Source organism: the organism of the source record quoted next, unplaced genomic scaffold (genome assembly GCF_019419815.1).
Source record: "Pyrus x bretschneideri cultivar Hongxiangsu unplaced genomic scaffold, Pyrus_bretschneideri_v1 Contig47, whole genome shotgun sequence".
Classification (NCBI taxonomy): Eukaryota; Viridiplantae; Streptophyta; class Magnoliopsida; order Rosales; family Rosaceae; genus Pyrus; species Pyrus x bretschneideri.
This window is the reverse complement of record NW_025999784.1, coordinates 1942032-1964981: the sequence shown is the minus strand read 5'-3', so window position 1 is coordinate 1964981 and position 22950 is coordinate 1942032. Positions and strand designations below refer to the sequence as shown.

Below are 22950 nucleotides of genomic sequence, written 5' to 3'. Positions count from 1 at the left end.
ATAAAGAATTTTCAGCAGTTGCATTGAGTTTTAAAGATTGCAGGAGACCGGGTGAAATGGTTGTCTTCTAACCTTAGCTTTTCTACTCAAAATGCATTTTTACGAGCATTCCCGCCACATGAATTGTTGTCGATGAATGTGATTAGATTTGTCTGCTACTTAAATCTCAAAACCTAAACTAAACCAATCATAATTAATGTAGCCATTAAGGATCGTGAGCAAAATGCACTCTTCCATGCAACTAGTAACATAATAGAAAGCAAACCAAAGACTCTTCATCAAGAAAAATTATTGAAACATTACTAGAACATATCCACATGGTATATATAACAGACTCACATATTATATTATGAGTAGACGATCCAATTCATACTTTAGAATATAACATTCATAATCAATCCATGCACTAAAATATGAGAGAATCAGTACATCACGTGTTTGTATTACAATACACCGCAATCTCCTTTCTTCTTTCCTTGAAATGCCAAAACAAGTGAAGCCCCAACAAAATACGTGTTTATCTTCAGTCAGTGGCGAAGTCATGAATTGTCGGGGGAATGAGCAAAATTTAAAAGGGTAAAAGGTCCAAAAAATGTAGACAACCAAATCCTAAACATCAAGCTAATCATTCTAATGGCATGTTTACAAATCCGTAATCGAGTAATACTGAAATTAGTACATCACAAACACAAATAACGACAACCCCAACCAAAAGACAATACCGTGAAAAACATCAAAAGCAGAGTTAAAACATAAGACTAAATTCATTAGACTAAAAATGGTACATGGAGACTGAAAGAATAGCGGCAATGCATGTAAAATCAGGAAGTGAATTCTTATGAAATGCTAAAATGCAAACCCAGCAACCATTGACATGCCCTTGGAGCACTTGGGAAGCTGGAAATTTTATCAATCTCAGAAACGGCTCGGCAGTCAGCTCCACATACAACCCATTTCCTCTTCCCCTCATTCCAATGCGTACACATGCAAGCTCCTAATCAACTTCCCCCCAACAACAACAACAAAACCTTTCCTTTACCTGTTTTTTTTCCCAAAAAATGAAAAAAGAGACAAACAAAACCCAACATGCAGAAGAGCAGAAATATTCAATATTTGGAGATTACACAAGCATCCATGAAAAGAGAGAGAAGAAGAAGATCATGGTGTTGTGGGGGTAGGAGTAGAAAATGCAATCGTTCCGTATAGAGTGGAGTACTGAAGAAAAATTGAACAAATACACTCCATTTGTCCCCAAATCACTCATAAAACTTCACATTATTACATAAATATCATGGCCTTTGCAATCCATGACAAATTAAAACAAAGAATAGGAATAAATTCAAAGTACAATGTTTGGATACATGGAAAAATGAGAAGGAAAATGCAAGGCCAGATGCTTTTAGTTACAAACCTGATTAAATTTAAAGGGTATTTTCCTGCCTAAATCAGCCAAATGTTTTTACCCAACACTAATTAATGAAACAAACCAACTTAGAAATTACAACAAATGACAATCACCACCTATATGTATACATTGAAAAACTCACCTTAAATACATCATCACACAAACCTAATCAGATCATCAGTCACCCACATTGGCTGCTATTTCTTCACTTTAATGATTCTATGTTCTTGCTCAGCTCCTCCAGCTTCTTCATCCTTGTCTTCTCACTTTCACTCACCAGCTGCATCAAATGTAACACGACAACAAAACAATCTCAAAACCTTGAATTATGTAAACACTTTGTCCGCTTTTACTGAATCGAAATATAATGAGTGATAACTAGCATCGGTTGAGAGTTTGGACAGGTTGAACTCCTACCGGAGGTAAGCCCAAATTTTGTAGGATTGGTAAGCCCACTCTAACTCCAAACTGGCCAGACTGGTTCGAGTTCAAACCATCCATGAAATTGCAACCCTAGCTATGCCAAGTAAAAAATTGTTTAACAAACTAACCTCCATTAGCTTTGTGATAAGCTGCACTTTCTCTCTGTTCTTTTCATTGAAAGCTTCAAGTGCATCTCTGTATTCCTTTTCCTGTGACAAGTTACGAACCCAAAATTCATTATGAACCCGCACGAATTGATCCATGATTGCATATGCATAGCAGTAAACATTAACACCAAAATGTGGTAAAAATCCAAGTTGTGTTACCTTCTTCTGGCAGGTATGTCCTAGTGGCTCTAACTCTTTGTTAATCGCAGCGATCTTTCTTACGAACTTGTGAAAAATCCTTCCTCATTGGACCCGAGAGCCCTTCAAGCTCCTGGAAGTTCCATAATTTATAACAAAAAGGAAATTAATCATCTCCTAATTGCTAGCAAATGATCCAACGGTTATATTTCTGGTTTAACCAGCAGAAGATGAAGCACATGGGACACAGATATTTTCAACAAGGCATCCACAAACATAAACAAGTGACCAAATAAAACCTGACCATATGACAAGTTTGAGGGTTATGCCATATCAAAAAGTTTAAACTTTGTTGTTGAAATTTCTCAGCTAAATGTGTTCACTTATCCATAATACAATTTAAAAGGATGAAAAAATAACAACAGAACACAGAACACAGGCACTTTACCCCAATGCATCATGAGTACAAATGCATTCTAAATTTGAACCTGACTAAAAGTTGATAAAAGGATAGTACTTTTCTTATATGTATCTGTACCAGCCAAGGTCAACAAAAAAATTAATGAGCAATCCAAAAAGTAGCCAAAACCGCTTCAGCCATATGCATCATGAAACACATTCTAAGCTATCTGGACAGACTATCTAGAAATATTCTCTGATATACTGTTGCAAAAATGCCTCTCTAACAAACACAAAACATTGAATTCCGTTACCTTGCTGTTATTGACCTCTTTCTCAGTCGGAATCGCCAGAGGTTCAGAACTGTCGTCTGGAACTGTGAATGAAGACACCGTCGACCAGGTCCACGTCGCCTTCACGCACCTGGGGCCGGGGCTGAAGAGGAGAGTCAGAATTATAATATATCATATTGACAGATTCTCAGACACATGTCATCGAACACTAGTGTGCCACGTTCTCATATGCTTTCTGGTAAGATTAATTGAAGAACAATACTTAGTTTTTGAACTAAATTAACATCCAGATGAGTAATTTAACAGAAAAGAAGCTACAAAAAAAAAAAAAAAACCCAGAAATCTTAATTGAAGAACAATACTTGGTCTTTGAACAAAATTAACTTCCAGATGAGTACTTTAGCAGAGAAGAAGCAAAAAGAAACCCAGAAATCTTGACAAAATTGTCTATAAGAAATGAAATAACCTTGAACGGAGCTCGCTGCAAACAACGCAACCACTCATTAATACGTTCAACCCCATTTGCACATAAACAATTAGAAAGATTTGAAAAAAGTGAGCAAAGAAAAAGCTTAATAAACGCAACCACTCATTAATACGTTCAACCCCGTTTAATCATCATATGATTAAATGCAGGCAGCACAAATGTCACTGGAAAATCAAGGGTAGCAGCAAGTAAAAATTTCTCTATGAGCCAAACCAAACAAATAAAAAACAGGGCATGCAAATAAAAATTTCATCAATTTGTTTACTAAATCCGTTTTTCTGATTTCATTTCGAATTCACTGGGGAAAAAAATACATAAAATCAAAGGAAAAAAAAACCCAAATGAAAAAAAATAATTAGAAGCTTTCAACTGAGAGATTACCTGAAGAGCGGAAAGTTTCAGCAAGCGAGAATAGAGATGGAGCCCCCATCCTTGTAGCCCCTCACTTGAATCGCCCACCCACCCTCTGTGCAAACCCCCTAATCTCCCTCTGCAACAGACGCCAAAAAACCTCAAATCTTCAAAACCAATTCAATCGCCTCTAGAAGTGCGTTCCTTTTCCCAATTCAAGGGTTCAACTTCTTCTCTTTCTTCTTCCACCTCTCTCTCTCTGCAAGGAACAGGAATCCCAGAAAACCCTCGACGATATCGAACCACCAATTCTTCCTCCTTGTCTCCCTCCCATTTTTGTATGGTTTTGGCAGCATCGAGAAGGCGGTAGAGGTGGACTACCACTCGCCGAGTTGGACGACATTCAAGTGTAAAAGAGAAGAATACACAAGTGTGCTTATCTAGTTCGTAATGTTATTTTGTTAAATTGCAACATTACATAGGTAGATTGTATTATGCGATTGATAAGTACAAACTAGATAGAATTCTTGTATTAAATGGATAACCGTTACATAATTGTTTGTGGGATCACTTACTGAAAGATTCTTTTACTTAATACATAAGTTGCAAGTACCAAAACACAAAGTAAAAAGAGAAAAACATCACATTATATATTAGCACAATCAAACTTCAAAATAAAAACCTTTTGAAACGAGCCCAAATTTTGTAGGATTGGTAATTTGTCACACCAGGCTCAACCGTGCTCACTCTAACTCCGAACTGGCCAGACTGGTTTGAGTTCAACCCATCCATGAAATTGCAACCCCGCTATGCCAAGTAAAAATTTGTTTAACAAACTAACCTCCATTAGCTTTGTGATAAGCTGCACTTTTTCTCTGTTCTTTTCATTGAAAGCCTCAAGTGCATCTCTGTATTCCTTTTCCTGTGACAAGTTACAAACCCGAAATTCATCACGAACAGACACGAATTGATCCATAATTGCATATGCATAGCAGTAAACATTAACATCTGAATGTGGTAAAAATCCAAGTTGTGTTACCTTCTTCTGGCAGGTATGTCCTAGTGACTTAAACTCTTTGTTAATCGCATTGATCTTCTTACGAACTTGTGAAACATCCTTCCTCATCGGATCTGAGAGCCCTTCAAGCTCCTGGAAGTTCCATAATTTACGACAAAAAGGAAATTAATCATCTACTAATTGCTAGCAACGGATTTAACGGCTATATTTCTGGTTTAACCAGCAGAAGATGAAGCACATGGGGTACATAAATTTTCAACAAGGCATCCTCGGACATATATACTTGTCCCAGACATAATCAAATGACTAAATAAATCCTGATCATATGACAAATTTGAGGGTTTTGAGAAAGAAGAGAATCTGTTTTTTGCCATATCAAAAAGTTTAACTTTGTTGTTGAAATTTCTTAGCTAAATTCCATATTTTGTTGTGTACAGAACCCCAGATTTACTGTGTTAGCTGAGACAAACAGATAATTAATTCTCTTGAAAAAAAAAATCTGGGAATCAGTAAAAAAATGGAATACTTCCATCAAAGAGTTCATGGCCTTTGTAAATACATTAAACCGAAAATTCAAAATCAAAAATCCAAAACAAATTAAGTTGGAAAAAAACCCAAACAGAAAATATTGTAGCGTTCAAATGCATTGCTACACAAATCAAAAATTTATTTTCTATGGCTATGGCAGTTTTCTTCATGTAATGAAAGTCAACAACATTTAAATACAGAACTCAAATAAATACGGTAAAATGATACAAAGAATGACATAGTTAAATGGATTTAATTTGGAGATCTATGAGATTAGAGAATGAAGTGACTGAATTTAGAAAACCCACACTGCAAACTTTTTTTCTGCGCAATGAGAAAATATAATTATCCAGCAGTAAAAAAATTATTAGCGTCGGACCAAATGCGGCTCGAAAATTGTTTTACTGACAAAAATTCATAAATTATTCACAAAAAAACTCTTACAAAATCGATATTAAATTACATTTGAATATGAATGAGGATAAATGGTTGATACTCATAATTGTGTTCACTTATCCATAATAAAATTTAAAACAAATAACGAAAACTGATTATTGAAAACAAATAACGCACAAATACCTGTCAATCTATAAAATAAAACCAATCAATACTCGATACCAAAAAAGGTAAAACTACAAAAGATAAAGGTCAGTCCTTTGCAAAACCAACCATTGCATTTACCAAAAAATGAAATAAAAACAAAATCTAACAACCAAAAAAGAAGTGTATATGCAGTAGAAAGCTTGTAAGAGTTCATTCATCGGCTAAAATTCAAAATTTCAGATTGACCAATTACACCATTTCTATAAAATTTCAGTTATGGGATTCCTATTGAGCAAAATTAATATGTTAGGATAGAAACAAGTTCTTACATATTTCAATAAATCCATAAAAATGGTTCCTTAGTTAACAATAAATGTTTTTTTGTACCAAAAATGAAGCAATGAAATAAATGTTTTACATGTGTCATTTGTGTGTCCTCGGCTCTCTCTCTCTCTCTCTCTCTCTCTCTCTCTCTCTCTCTCTCTCTCTCTCTCTCTCTCTCTCTCTCTCTCTCTCTCCCTATGGCTTTCTTACTACACATAAATATCCCTAATTAAAGCATGCCACACATCAGCACATTGCTATTATATGAAGTATATTCCTTATTGGCAAGTAATATACCCTCCTTGGCCCAAGAGGATATGAAATTGTTGAGTACATTGTTCTAGCCATTTGGTTCAATAAGCCCAAGTTTGCATTGTACAAAACCCTAAATACTCAGACATATGAAATCCAATCTTCCACTTTACAAATCACATATGGGTAAAATAATAGCTCTGAAGAAATCAGAAGAAGTAAAAGGCTTTAGAACGCAAATATACCTGAGGTGCCAAAATATGGAGTTGAGGAAGCGTTTTCTTCTTATTTTGGGGGAAGAAGAATGCAGCTCTGAATTTGGACCCATTTTCTTAACAAGCGGTTCCTATAGCCCATAAATTTTTAGTGTTGTTCAAAATCACAAATACCCCAGATGAATTCAAAAACTGCAGAGATTAGTCAAAAACACCTGAACGGCACCATATTAGCTGTACTAAATATAACAGTTGTTGAGAATATCACATTTAAGAATGGTAAAAACAGATCAAGCTCCGGAAATCGAAAACAAGTAACCAAGACAAATCAACACCAAGAATTAACGTGGTTCGGCAATACGTGCCTACGTCCATGGGATAGCAACAACAATCTTTCACTACATCAATAATGAGTACAACCAATAATCTTGCCAAATCTCTAGAACTAGGACTTGACGAAAAACCTGAAAGAACAGGAACAAGAAATACACTATCTCTTTTCTTTTCTCTCGCACACACTTTACAATATTCTCTCACTCTAATCCCTTGAGTGGTATACAATTTATTGTTTTGCTCCCCCCAATTCAAAACTAGTACAATAGCCCCTTTATATAGACATAATAAAGGTCTTCTTCAATAAGGATTATTAATCCTAATTCGAATCTAGTTATAAAACCTACTCCAACTGAGAAACTAACTCCAATTCGGAAAACAATTTAATCCTCTAAGACTATAATTCCTTATACTCTTAGGACAACTTATCATGGGCTGGAAAAACCTAACAGCAGTACCCCAAATTTATGGTGCTATCAAATTTATGTATATAAATTTACGTATATTTTTTAATGACACTAAAGATTAATTCTGAACTTATGGTACTATCAAATTTATGTATATAGCATACCTATATTAGTATGATTCTAATTTACACCTGCTTCTTATCAAAAAATTTATAACATAAATTTCACCATGTATGCTTAAAACGCAAAAATTTTCGTTTCGTTTTGTAAATTACAAATAATTCACTAATACTTCATACATGGAGCGGCGAACCACTTTAGTTGGGTTCTCTTGGCACAGATTTGAGTTAGAAAGTCAGGAGAATTCTAAAATCAGCATCAGACACTTTAGAACAATTTGACAAAATAGGGTGTGGATGTGTTCTAATATTCCTTTCAATAAACAACAAAGAGCTATCCCCTAGATGAAAAAATAACCAAAAAAAAAAAAACAGTTGCTATTTGTACCTGACTAAAACGTTATCCCCTAGCTATTTTACCCCAATGCCTCAAGAGTACAAATGCATTCTAAATTTGAACCTGACTAAAAGTTGATAAAAGGCTGGAATTTCGGGTCTTCTTTCACTTCCGGCTGCTTCTCGTTCTTAGTCTCTTTTGCAGCTTCCTGCAGAATTGAATAGATAAAGAGTGATTTACGATCAGCATCACATCAAACTGGCAACGTTTGTAAAATAATTCCAAAGTCAGTTGATGGAAGTCATGAAACAAGAGAAGCAAGAGTACCTTTTTTGTCTCCATATGCACATTCAACCCCATATGCACATAACAATTTGAAAGATTTGAAAAAAGAGAGCAAAGAAAAAGCTTATATAAATCATCATATGATTAAATGCAGGCTGCACAAATGTCACTGGAAAATCAAGGGTAGCAGCAAATTTCTCTAAAAGCCAAACCAAACAAATCAAAAACAGGGCACGCAAATAAAAATTTCATCAATTTGTTTACTAAGTCCGTTTTTCTGATTTCATGTCGAATTCACTGGGGAAAAAAATACATAAATCCATAGAAAAAAAAACCCAAATGAAAAAAAATAATTAGAAGCTTTCAACTGAGAGATTACCTGAAGAGCGGAAAGTTTCAGCAAGCGAGAATAGAGATGGAGCCCCCATCCCTCTAGCCCTAGCCCCTCAATTGAATCGCCCACCCACCCTCTGTGCAAACCCTAGACCCACCCCCTAATCTCTCTCTGCAACAGACGCCAAAATACCTCTCCATCTCTCTCTCGGCAAGGGACAGGAACCCGGAAGACGCCATCAAATTCTCCCACCTCTCCCTCTGCAAGGAACAGGAATCCCAGAAAACCCTCGACGATATCGAACCACCAATTCTTCCTCCTTGTCTCCCTCCCATTTTTGTATGGTTTTGGCAGCATCGAGAAGGCGGTAGAGGTGGACTACCACTCGCCGAGTTGGACGACATTCGAGTGTAAAAGAGAAAAATACACACGTGTGCTTATCTAGTTCGTAATGTTATTTTGTTAAATTGCAACATTACATAGGTAGATTGTATTATGCGATTGATAAGTACAAACTAGATAGAATTCTTGTATTAAATGGATAACCGTTACATAATTGTTTGTGGGAACACTTACTGAAGGATTCTTTTATTTAATACATATGTTACAAGTACCAAAACACAGAGTAGAAGGGGAAAAACATCACAATATATATTAGGGCAATCAAACTTCAGAATAAAAACATTTTGAAACGAGCTACTTTTAATGCAATTGCTAGTGCTACCTTATCTTTGATGTCATCGAAGAATTGAAAATAGGCATACCTCCACGATGTCTTTAAGATCAATGTGCCGCAAACGCCCCAAAAGCCTACGATAAAGCCAAGTATCACGCTGACATAGAGCCACAACTTATCCTTTCCATCTTCATTCTCCTCCTTTGCATCCTTAGCAATAAAAGGGTCATCTTCAGGGCACTTAGTTGAGAGAGGAACGCCACATAACCATTGATTGCCCACATAAATGGACGAAAAATTGAGCGTTTGAAGCTGGTTTCCAGTAGAAATTCTTCCAGACAAGTTGTTGTAAGACAAGTCTAGGTGGGACAAAGAGGTTAAAGATGACAAGCTTTGAGGAATTTGTCCCGAAAGGTGGTTGTGTGAGAGATCAAGAGTTTCGAGCCAATGCAAGTTTCCGACCTTGGAAGGGATCTTTCCAATTAATTGATTCATAGACAAATTCAAGGTGCCCAACATAATGAGGCTACTTATTTCTTCAGGGATTTCACCTTGTAAATTATTTGATGAAAGATCAATGCTCTTTACAAGATACAGAGTTTTGTTGTACACAAGTTCTTCTCCTTTTAGTGTCAGTGTGGCTTGCTCAAACACATCATAACCCGTTTCAACAGAAGTACCATTGACTAGCGAAGTTAAGTTATCCAAACACATGGGAATAGTACCTGAAAGGCTGTTGTGACTAAGGTCGAGGATGTGAAGGCCTTGAAGATTGCACAGTTGCTGGGAAATACATCCACTAAAATAGTTGGACTGTAATCGTAGCCTAGACAACTTAGATACGTTTGACCCTCCTATCCACAGAGGTATTTTCCCAAATAACTTGTTGTCTCCAAGATCAATACTCCTCAAACTTGAACAATTTTGCAAGGCATCAGGAATTTCACCGCCAAAATTGTTGTCGTTGAGCTTTAAAATTTCCAAGGAACGTAGTACCCCCAATGAAGTGGGAATCTTACCAGACAGATTGTTTTGACCAACATGTAAAAACACCATAATGCTCTCCATATTCCATGCATGAGGGAGTTCTCCAGAAAACTGATTGCTCCTTAGAGACAGGATTTCTAACTTTTGCATCTTACAAATAGAGGGAGGAATAATGCCATTCAAATGATTCTCATCCAGTAACAATTCTTTCAACTTGGGCATCATTTGGTCAATATTTGAGGGGATTGGCCCAGAAAATAAATTGCCTTCTAGATAAAGGAAATCGACATTAGGGAAACACCAAAGTGGTAATGGACCCTTCAACTGATTATGACTCAAATCAAGATACCTTAAATTTGGACATTTCAAATGGGATGGAAAGTTTCCATGAAAGTGGTTGTAAGACAAGTCTAGATGGGTAGGTTGGGACGATATCTTCAACAACCATTCCTCTGGTATGGAATCCGAGATTCCATTACCACGAAGGATGACATAAGATAGTTCAGTTTGAGTTTGAAGCCATACCCAAAAACCAGGACTTATCCCACAATTTCCGATCCCAATTATGTGGAGCTTGAAAGGAGGAACCTTGTCATAAGCCCCGTCGAAAACGAGGGACATGGGTCGGTCTATATTTCCTACTGCAAAATCTTGTAATCTGGTAAGATTTATGAAATGGGCTTCCGTTAGAATGCCTTCCCATGAATTATCAAATAGATTTAGGGAAACTAGCTCACAGAGTTGTCCAATACTTTTTGGAATTGAGCCGTTCATCTTATTATCACTGAGGTCTAGTGTTCTTAAGGACGACAAGTTTCCGATGGAATCTGGAATTGAGCCCAACAAATTATTAGAAAAGAGGTATAGTATTCTCAAGGACGACAAGTTTCCGATGGAATCTGGAATTGAGCCCCACAAATTGTTTGCTCCAAGGTTGAGATTCTGCAAACTTTTAAACATTCCTAAAAAGACCGGCAATTGGCTTTCAATCTGGCAATTAGACAAATCTAGTGACTCTAATGTATTACTTGGACAATTTGAGAGACTCCTCCAAAACTCTTCAATCCCCCCATCAAAGTTGTTCCCTGAAAGCCTTAAGACTTTTAGCTTGCACAAATTTCCACTGAGTTTAGGAATTTGACCTTTTAAGCCTGTATCAAATAAATCAAGGTTTTGCAGAGATTTGAAGTTTGAAAATCCACTTGGAAAAGATTTGCTGAAATCATTCCCGGATAGATCAAGTGTTACGAGGTTGGTAAGATTAAAAAACCAGCCGGGAAATGAAGAACTTTTAATGCCATTAGACGACATATCAAGGACCAACAGTGATGTGAAGTTAATCCTCTGTAGTGAAAGTGGAAGGAAGTTAATGCTCTGCAGTGATAGTGGAATGCTTTCAATTTGGCACGAAGATAAATGTAACTCTAACAATGAAGGAAGCATGTTAATATCATATGCCCAACTGACTCCTGTGCTGCTAAGATCAATGCCTTCCAGATTAATGTATTTCAGGGAAGAGAGGTGAGAAAGCCAATTCAAATTTTTGGAAGTGAGGTGAGAATGCCAATTCAAATTCAGATTAATATCCTTCCCCCCGAGATCAAGAAAATTTAGGCTTGACAGGTTACCAAGAGAAGAGGGAATCTCTCCTCTAAATGACGCAGAAGAGAGATTGAGATATTGCAAACGTTTAAGCTCCCCAATGAACTTAGGAATTTGATTGCTATCAAACGAATTCAGGCTCAAGTCCAGGTAATTTAAATGTTTCAAGCTCAACAGAGAAGCATTTATCTTACCTCCCAAAGAAGCATTTCTCCACTCTTCATACTCATCATCGTCAGAAAAGTCATATGGATTCCGGAGGTCCATCTTCACGACCTGACCAGTGCTGTTGTTGCATGAAATACCTTCCCATCGACAGCAATCATGACCCACCCAAGACGAAAGCCGACCAGAATGATCAACAAGATGCTGTTTAAAGATGAGAAGCGCTTGTCTTTCTTCGTCAATGCATGAATCTGTCTTCACACTGCTTGAAATTTCATCACCAGCCAAACAGAAACAGAGTTTAGTAGTACTCTGCATGCAGGAAGAGACCAAAAGCAAAAGAAGCAAATAGTGAGCAATACTGAGGTGACAATGGCTATCCATTATTACACACAATTTTTTTTCGCTTTGTTGGTGAGATGTTTAGCTACTAAAATTAGTACGATATCGAATTTATAGGAAAAGATTATCGATGTAGGTAGGAGAGCTAAAAATGAAAGTCATCGGATGGAGAAAAGAAAAAAGGGTAACTGAAATAAGTGGTGGGTGTTCACAACCCCTTTTACAAGTTTGCAAGTCCCTTGTTGACACAGCTGATACTTGATTGTGATGGGTTGTTAAATTAAGAGTCTTTATGTTCCATTACAATTCACAACTTATCAACTTGCTTACGAAAACAGATTTGGATATGTTTTTATATTTTACACCACACATGCTGGTAGACTAGAATTAAGGGTCTGCATGTGGAAGTCTTTGCACACCGATTAGTCTTTGGTGGAAAATCCACATGGCTAGCGGTGGAAATTCATAAATATAATTGATGAAGGGGATTGGAAGAGAAACGAGAGTGGCAATTGGCAATGCAAGTGAGGGTGACTTAATATTTGCGGTATTTTTTTTTTTTAAATACTAGCTATATTATAAACTAATTTATCTATTAATGTGTTCGCTGATTCACATGCATTTACGAAATTGCAAAAAAGATGGACAGAGACAGGAGCTCTAATCCCTAACTCTATTTGCATCTTTTAGGATTCTTATCGTTTGGCCTGACTAGAGGATATGATGTGATTTGTTCCCTTTTTCCCACTATTTGCGTCTATACCAAGAATCGCTTCTTAAATCCACTTCAGTTCCCAAAAAAAAAAAAAAAAAACACTTTCTTTATATTTTGCTTATGTCCTTCTATGTAATCTTGCAATAGAATAAACTTGTCACTAAAACTTTCATTAAAAAGTAGACGAAAAATTAGACAACATTGTGGACACAATAGCAGTCCTTTTTTTTTTTTGGTTTCTTTTTTGGTGTTAGGTGAAAATGGAATGCTTTCTTTATATTTTGCTTATGTCCTTCTATGTAATTTTGCAATAGAATAAATTTGTCACTAAAATTTTCGTTAAAAAGTGGGTGAAAAAATCAGACAATATAGTGGACATAATAGCACTCCTTTTTTTTTTTTTTTGGTTTGTTTTTTGGTGTTAGGTGAAGCTGTATTTTTTGTAGAGCAACGGCTAACTTAGCGTGCTCAATCTGCTTGAACTATGATTAAAGGGGTGACAAAAGTTGAAAAAGTGACTTCAATTCCCCTCCTCAGATGCTTCAACCTATACTTGTATTTCGGGGAAGAGGCCAATGCTTTTGACTAAACCTAACCGTTGGGTTATTTGCAAGAAGCTTCCTTTTGGGGTTTTATATTACATCTATGTACAGGATGCACTAATGTTTGAATGGCTAAAAATGTTTAATCCAGTTATCCTGATACATAAAGAATTTTCAATAATTGCATTGTGTTTTAATCAGTGGCGAAACTAGGATTTTTAAATAATAGGTTCATAATATCAACTAAAAAAACTTCATTGAGCTATTTCATCGAGCACCTAGTAGGCACTTGCCAATTCCTGTCAACATATGCCGAAAGTTTATGCCAACATATGTCGACAACTACTATTGTTCGTAGCTTGCAGAGGGTGGGTGCACGATACTATGGAGTAATATTGAAGGTTGTCAAGGCTTTTTAGCTTAAGGTATTTCACCGAGCACATGGTGTGCACAATAGATCGCATAAGAAAAGAGAAAATGAAGACAAATGTGATAGAACAAGTAGAAGAAGAAGGTTGTAATTTAGTTTGCCTTAACTATTTATAAGGGTCATATATAATACACAAACAAATTTACATGAAGTTTTTAAAGTTATTGGGGTCAAGGGTAACCAATGACCCCATGCTGGCTTCGCCACTGGTTTTAATGATTGCATGAGATTTAGTGAAATGGTTTTCTTCTAACCCTGTTTTTCCACTCAAGGTGCATTTTTATGAGTATTACCATCACATGAATGATTGTCGATGAATGTGATCCAATTTGTTTACTACTTAAATCTCAAAACTTAAACTAATTCAATCGCAATTAATATAAATGGTAAATGGTAATGGTCATGACCATTGAAGGATAGCGAGCAAAATGCACTCTTCCATGCAACTAGTAACATAATAGAAAGCAAACCAAAGACTCTTCATCAAGAAACATTGTTGAAACAAACTAGAACATATCCAAATAGTATGTATAACATATACTATGAAAGCGTGTACGCACGAGAGGGAGACAGATGTGAAAAGATTTTGCTAATTGTGAGATATATATTGCTGTTAAGTACTCTTTTTTTTTTTTTTTCATTGAAGTACTACGGACTGGTTATATTCCTCTTCATTTGTAAATGAAAAGTTTTAGGTTCGAATCTTGTGAATGGCAAATTTGATACTAAATTAGGTTGCCCATTGTTTAGTTTAGCCGAACTCCACCATCCTTTTAGTGTAAAATATATCGTTGTACATAAAAAAATAAATTACTTTTCGTTTTTATTTATAGTGATTATCATGGTTAGGCCTGGCAAACAGGTTGTGTCTGTTGTGTTCATGTCGTTTTCGTGTAACACCTGTTATCTTAACGGGTCGTCTCGTTTCACACCTGTTATCTTAACAGGTCGGGTCACTTTACCCAACGGGTAAAGTGACCCGACCCGTTATGACCCGCTAAGAAAAATGTATTTTTTTTCTTAAACTTGCACATACCACACATTGCCACATAAATATTACTTCAAAACATTAAAGCACATTTTTCATTTAAGTACTACATCTACACTTGAAAATAAGAGTCTAATAAACAAACATCCATACACTGCTAGTCTATTACAAAATATTAAATGTGCAAGTATATGCAAAATGTGCAAGGATATGCAAAATGTGCAAGGATATACAAAATATTAAATGTGCAAGGATATGCAAAAGGATATTTAAGGTTGTGAAGCTTTTCTCAAAAGTTTAAACATTGCCAATGGAATTCAAAGCTTGAATGTAATTCCTTTTACAAAATCCTCAATTTTCATTGATCATCATGACATAAGATTTTGTGGTATCTACTTGTGTAAATATTTTAAATTGAAGATCGAATTCATTCATTGTATTCATATGGGGTCAAGGAGTGTAGCTGTAAAAAATCAACAAAATCAGAGTTAAAATAACTATTAAATCATGATTTTCGTTGATAACCGTTGAAATGTTTTGTCCCGTTACTTTATCTCTGAATGTTTGTTTTTTGCGATTTTTGGCGTATGAGATCTTGAAGCATATACAAACAACTTTGACGGTTGGATCATTGAAATTATTTTCATAGAATGCGTATCCCATCAAGACGATAAATTCACTAACACTTAGTTTATTTATAATTTCATCAAGTATAACATAAGATTTTGTGGTATCCACTAGGGTAAATATTTTAAATTGAAGATCAAATTCATTCATTGTATTCAAATAAGGTTAAGGAGTGTAGCCGTAAAAAATCATCCAAATCGAAGTTAAAATAACCGTTAAATCGTGATTTTTTGTTGATAACCGTCGGAACGTTTTGTCCCATTACTTGATCTTTAAATGTTTTTTTTTTTGCAATTTTTGACATATGCGATCTCGAAGTATATACAAACATGTTTGACGGTTGGATCGTTGAAACTAGTTTCGTAGAATGCGTATCCCATCAAAACAATAGATTCACTAACACTTACAAGTTTATTCATACTTTCATTAAGTATAGCATAAGATTTTGTGATATCCACTAGTGTAAATATTTTAAATTGAAGATCAAGTTCATTCATTGTATTCATATAGGGTCAAGGAGTGTAGCTATAAAAAATCATCAAAATCGGAGGTAAAATAACCGTTAAATCATGATTTTTTTTGTTGATAACCGTCGAAACGTTTTGTCCTGTTACTTGATATTTGAATGTTTATTTTTTTCAATTTTTGGCGTATACGATCTCGAAGTATATTCAAACAAGTTTGACGGTTGGATCGTTGAAACTTGTTTCGTAGAATGCGTATCCCATAAAAATAATAGATTTACTAACACTTAAGAGTTTATTCATACTTTCATTAAGTATAACATAAGATTTTATGGTATCCACTAGTGTAAATATTTTAAATTGAAGATCAAGTTTATTCATTGTATTCATATAGGGTTAAGGAGTGTAGCTATAAAAAATCATCAAAATCGTAGTTAAAATAACCGTTAAATCGTGATTTTTTGTTGATAACTGTTGAAAAGTTTTGTCCTGTTACTTGATATCTGAATGTTTATTCTTTTGCAATTTTTGGCGTATACGATCTCGAAGTATATTCAAACAAGTTTGACGGTTGGATCGTTGAAACTAGTTTCGTAGAATGCATATTCCATCAAAATAATAGATTCACTAACACTTAAGAGTTTATTCATACTTTCATTAAGTATAACATAAGATTTTATGGTATCCACTAGTATAAATATTTTAAATTGAAGATCGAGTTCATTCATTGTATTCATACAGGGTCAAGGAGTGTAGCTATAAAAAATCATCAAGATCAGAGTTAAAATAACCGTTAAATTGTGATTTTTTGTTGATAACCATCGAAAAGTGTTGTTCGGTTACTTGATCTCTGAATGTTTGTTTTCTGCAATTTTTGGCATATGCGATCTCGAAGCATATACAAACATGTTTAACGGTTGGATCATTGAAACTAGTTTCGTAGAATGCATATCCCATAAAAACAATAGATTCACTAACACTTAAGAGTTTATTCATACTTTCATTAAGTATATCATAAGATTTTGTGGTTTCCACTAGTGTAAATATTTTAAATTGAAGATCAAGTTCATTCATTGTATTCATATAGGGTCAAGGAGTGTAGCTATAAAAAATCATTAAAATCGGAGTTAAAATAACTGTTAAATCGTGATTTTTCGTTGATAACTGTCGAAAAGTTTTGTCCCGTTACTTGATATCTAAATGTTTATTTTTTGCAATTTTTGGTGTATAAGATCTCGAAGTATATTCAAACAAGTTTGTCGGTTGGATCATTGAAACTAGTTTCATAGAATGCATATCCCATCAAAATAATAGATTCACTAACACTTAAGAGTTTATTCATACTTTCATTAAGTATAACATAATATTTTGTGGTATCCACTAGTGTAAATATTTTAAATTGAAGATCGAGTTCATTCATTATATTCATATAGGGTCAAGGAGTGTAGTTGTAAAAAATAATCAAGATTGGAGTTAAAATAACCGTTAAATCGTGATTTTTCGTTGATAGCCGTCGAAATGTTTTGTCCAGTTACTTGATCTCTGAATGTTTTTTTTTTGCGATTTTTTGCTGATGCGATCTCGATGCATATACAAACAAGTTTGACGGTTGGATCGTTCAAATTAGTTTCGTAGAATTTGTATCCAATCAAGTTCAATGGTGTCTATATATATATATATATATATATTTATTTATTTATTAAGTAGATTTAAATTTATTTATTTTGTATGTATAACACTTAAGAAATTAAATGGTATGTATATTTAAGCCGATCTAGTGGTCACCAATTTTTAATATTTAATTTAATATATATATATATATATATATATATAATTACTGTGGTTTTTAGGGATATAAAATTGTTAAATTAATATATATAATTATTATAATATTTTTTTAGGGTTATAAAAATATAAAAGTAATATTTTGCTTATCATGTATCGTGTTACCCACGTGTATACTTGAACCAACCGTTATCTTAACAGGTGCTTATCGGGTTACCCGACAACGACCCGATTCGTTATCGTGTCAACCCGAACACCTGTTAATTTCGTGTAGTGTCGTGTCGTGTCAAGAATTGCCAAGCCTAATCATGGTATATCCCTGTACTAGTTTGACTAAAATTAGTTTCACTCAAGAATTGTGATTATCTAACGAAAGTCGTCAGATGGAGAAAAGAAAAAAGGGTAACTGAAATGAGTGGTGGGTGTTCACAACCCCTTTTACAAGTTTGCAGGTCCTTTGTCGACACAGCTGGTACTTGATTATGATGGGTTGTTGAATTAAGGGTCTTCATGTTCCATCACAATTCACAACTTATCATCTTATTCTCATTTACTGTTCTTTTCTTGTAGTAAATTACGTAAATGGATTTAGATATGTTCTTGTATTTTGCAAGTCCATCGCCTACACCACACTGGTAGACTAGAAGTCACTACTTGGATATGATTGTTGTGTCATTATTTCAAATTTTCTAAACAGCGAAATTGTTGTTAACAGTCTAAAATAGTCATTATTACACTCGTTGCTTTCTTATTTGTTTTTCACTAATAAGGAATACACAAGGTTTCCTATGGACTTTTCCAAATTTTAATGAAGCCGTGTAGGAGCAGATATAATGAATGCTTGAATGAGATGGCTAGCCGTGGAAGTCTTGGCACGCCAGTTAGTCTTTGGTGGAAAATCCTTATGGCTAGCCGTGGAAATTCATATATCATAATTGATGAAAGGGACTGGAAGAGACAAGAGAGAGGCGATTGGCAATCCAAGTGAGGCTGACTTACTATTTGCGGTTTTTTTTTTTAAATACTAGCGATATTCTTAACTAATTCATCTATGAATTTGTTCATTGATTCACATCTATTTAGGAAATTGCAAGAGAGATAGACAGAGACAGAACCCCAAATCCCTAACAATGTTTGCATCTTTTAAGGTTCTTATCGTTTGGCACGATTGGAGGAAGGGACATAATTTGTTATATTTTTTCCACTATTTGCGTCTGTATCAAGAATCGTTCCTTAAATTCTAAAAATGGCATAATGTGTTTACTCAATCAAAGGGAAGCAACACTTAAACCTTGGGTTTTTCGCTTGGTTTTCAGTTCAGTTGTGAGGATAGTGGTGCGCATGAAAGATATAGAGAGAGGCGGAGTCGCCTACGCCACTTTAGTTCCCAAACAAAAACACTTTCTTTATATTTTACTTATGTCCTTCTATGTAATCTTGCAATAGAATAAACTTTATCACTAAAACTTTCATTAAAAAGTGGATGAAAAATTAGACAATATAGTGGACATAATAACACTCATTACTTTTTGCATTTTTTTTTAGGTGTTAGGTGAAGCATGTATTTTGTGTATAGCAATGGCTAACTTAGCGTGCTCAATCTGCTTGAAAAAGTGATGTCATTTTCCCTCCTCAGATGCTTCAACCCAAGCTTGTACTTCGGGGAAGAAGTCAATGCTCGACTAATGTTTGAACGGCTAAAAATGTTTAAAGGAACAGGTTATAGATTAGGCCAGAGAGCTAAAAATGAAAGTCGTCTGATGGAGAAAAGAAAAAAAGGTAACTGAAATGAGTGGCTAGTGTTCACAACCCTTTCTATAAGTTTGCAAGTTCTTTGTTGACACAGCTAGTACATAGTTGTGATGGGTTGTAGAAATCCATATGCAGCGGATACTTTGAATTAAGGGTCATCGTGTTCCATCACAATTCACAACTTATCATCTTATTTACTATTCTTTTCTTGTGATAAATTACAAAAACGGATTTAGATATGTTCTATATTTTATTTGAACGAATACGAATATGGATGTTGAGTCGTTATTTACAAATTTTTCTAGACAACAGAATTGTTATTAACAGTCTAAAATAGTCGTTGTTACGCTCGTCGCTTTCTTATTTATTTTTCACTAATAGGAAATACAAGAGATTTCTATGGACTTTTCCAAATTTTGATGAAGCCGTGTTGGAGGAGATATAGTCATTGCGTGAATGAGATGGCTAGCAGTGGAAATTCATAAATCATAATTAATGAAAGGGATTGGAAGAGACAAGAGAGAGGCAATTGGCAGTGCAAGTGAGAACGATTTACTATTTGTGGTATTTTTTTTGTAAATACTAGTAATTTTCTAAATTAAATCATCTATAAATTTGTTCACTGATTCACATGTATTCACAAAATTGCAAGAGAGGTAGACATAAATCCTAATTCCTAACTCTATTTGCACCATTTAGGGTTCTTACTGTTTGACTCAATTGAAGGAAGGGACGTGATTTGTTCCATTTTTCCCACTATTTGCGCCAATATCAGAAATGTTGAAATCCAAAGAATGGTGCAATATCTTTGCTCAATCGAAAGGAAGCAACACTTAAGTCTCGGGTCTTTCGCTTGGTTTTGAGAGAGGCGAGGCTGCCTACGTCACTTTAGTTCCCAAACAAAAAAACATTTATTATATTTTGCTTATGTCCTTCTATGTAATTTTGCAGTAGGCTAAACTTGTTACGAAAATTTTCATTGAAAAATGGGTGGAAAAATAAGACAATATTATTGATGTAGGCCCCCGTTTGGTATTGCATTTTTAGAGTAAAAACTTCTTCATTAAGTAGTAAAAAAAGTGTTTGGTAAAAATAAAATTTTATGCTTAAAGCAATGGTCTCCAGACAGTAATTTTTATAAAAAACGGAGCTAAGCCTTTAGTACATATTTTAAGTCTTGTAATACCCTCATTAATTTTTCAAGTAACATTATTTTCCTTCTACATATATTTATATCTTATCCCTTTGAGAACAAAGTAACTGCCACCACCTATCACTACAATCACTAGCCTTACATTATCATTGCCATTACCACCACCATCAGCCACCATAATCCTCACCACTATTGTCGCCGTCACCACTAGCATTAGAATTGCCATCACCACCACCATCGTTGTTGTCACCGTCGCTATAATCATCACTACCGCCACAACCACAACCGCTAGCACTGTTGCCAACAATTCTACAAACATTTTAACTTGTGCACCCCAACCACCACACCTCATTATTGGCAACACCACCATACCCTTTCAATTATTGTTGCCATCATCATCACCACCATTGGTCCCACTACCACCGCCACTACTAATGTCATCACCTTCACCTTCACCTCCACCGTCAAGGCAAAAAAAGGTAACTAAAATGAATGACGCGTGTTCACAATCTCTTTTACAAGTTTGCAAGTCCTTTTGTCGACAAGTTGTGATGGGTTGTAGAAATCCATATGCAGAGGAGACTTTGAACTAAGCGTCTTCATGTTCCATCACAATCCATAACTTATCATCTTATTTACTGTTCTTTTCTTCTGGTAAATTAAGAAAACGGATTTAGCTATGTTTTATATTAGTAGCGATATTTTAAACTAATTCATCTGTAAATTTGTCCATTGATTCACATGCATTCACGAAATTGCAAGAGAGATAGATAGAGACAGAACCCTAATCCCTAACTCTGTTTGCACCATTTAGGGTTCTTATCGTTTGGTTTGATTGGAGAATGGGACGTGATTTGTTCCATTTTTCTCACTATTTGCGTCTATACCAAGAATCGTTCCTTAAATCCTAAGAATGGCATAATATGTTTTCTCAATCAAAAGGAAGCAGTACGAAAACTTGGATTTTTCGCTTGGTTTTGAGTTGGGTTGGGTTGTGAGAAGCGGTGGTGTGCTAGAGAGATATAGAGAGAGACGGGGTCACCTACGTCACTTCAGTTCCCAAACAAAAAAAACTTTCTTTATATTTTACTTATGTCCTTCTATGTAATTTTTCAATAGATTAAACTTGTCACTAAAACTTTCGTTAAAAAGTGGGTAAAAAAATTAGGCAATATAGCAGACATAATAGCACTCCTTATTTTTTGGTTTCTATTTTGGTGCAAGGTGAAGCATGTATTTTGTGTATAGCAATGGCTAACTTAGCGTGCTCAATATGCTTGAATTATGATTAAAGTGGTGATAAAAGTTGAAAAAGTGATGTTATTTCTAGGGGTGGTTTTGGTACATTACCGTACCAAAACCTCTGTATTCATACCACATATTTGGTACGTTAAAATCTATTACCATTACTGTACCAAACTTTGGGTATACCGAATATTGGTATACCAAATAGTTTGGTTGGTATGGTATGTCAATGGTAATTGCCACTTTATTTTACGCCACTTAGTTTGCGCAAAATCTAATATTTTTTTAATTAATGTTGAAGTGTAAAAAATATAGAAAAAATATATAAATGCTCGTAATGACAAACTTTGCAACTTTCATGAAGAGCTGAACTTTGAAATTCGCCATTATAATCATATAAATCATAGATCAAAATTTAATCGTTGATTGCTGTTTACATTTAAGCTTCATTTTTCTCGTCAAATTTTGTTTTGTTTTTTTTTTTTTTCGGATTTTCTGTTTTGAAAACATGATCTATTAGAGGATGCAGGAAGATGAACGGTTTAGATCGTTGATATTATGTTCAGAGTTTTACAGTTAGTGAAAATATTGCTTGATGTTTATAAAGTTTCTACAAACTATATGACATCGACTCGTATTTCAGTTAACCGTTAATATCAAAATGTGATATCAAAGATCTAAACCGTTCTTCTTCTTACATCTGCCAGATGATCATGTTTTCAAAAAAGAAAATTTTAAAAACGAAATTCAGTAAGAAAAATAAAGCGTAAATGACAATCGATGGTTAAATATAAATTTAAGGTTTATGAATTATAGTGTTGGATTTTGAAGCTGATCTCTTTATAAAAGTTGTAAAACTTGTCACTACGAGTGAATGTATATATATAATTTATTTTTTTTACATTTTTTACACTTCTACAATAATTATTATTAATTTTGCCCTCAAATAATTATATGAATAAATACATAATATAATATTAATAATATTGGTAGGTACAGTATATCACCGGTATTGGTTTTGGATACCAATACCGTACTGAAATAATATGGTACGGTACAAATACCGTACCATTACCAATTGGTACAAATTTTTGGTAATAATTTGGTATGATATGATTG

General features: G+C 34.7%; 1 protein-coding gene across 5 annotated transcripts; it reads right to left on the bottom strand.

Annotated features, from left to right (window-relative positions):
• Positions 1-1950: 1950 nt before the first annotated feature.
• On the bottom strand, positions 1951-12288 carry LOC103955203 (receptor-like protein EIX2). Of its 5 annotated transcripts, none has more exons than XR_007252192.1 (8): positions 8067-8397; positions 7791-7947; positions 6574-6674; positions 4703-4813; positions 3694-4585; positions 2847-3060; positions 2155-2266; positions 1951-2037 (listed from the first exon to the last, which is right to left on the bottom strand). XR_007252192.1 is itself a non-coding variant. In XM_048567983.1 (7 exons), exon 1 carries the CDS (start codon positions 12170-12172, stop codon positions 9029-9031), a length of 3144 nt encoding a protein of 1047 aa, XP_048423940.1. In that variant the 5' UTR covers positions 12173-12288; the 3' UTR covers positions 2154-2266; positions 2847-3060; positions 3694-4585; positions 4703-4813; positions 6574-6674; positions 7863-7947; positions 8404-9028. The 5 variants fall into 5 exon arrangements, 2 of the variants coding, with proteins under 2 accessions (XP_048423940.1, XP_048423939.1); XR_007252190.1 differs by having other exon boundaries at positions 7863-7947; XR_007252191.1 differs by lacking the exon at positions 8067-8397 and having other exon boundaries at positions 7791-8060.
• Positions 12289-22950: the final 10662 nt, after the last annotated feature.

What these genes read in the sequence shown, in the direction of transcription:
- LOC103955203 (XM_048567983.1), bottom strand. Translation starts at nt 12,172, where the DNA reads ATGGATAGCCATTGTCACCTCAGTATTGCTCACTATTTGCTTCTTTTG.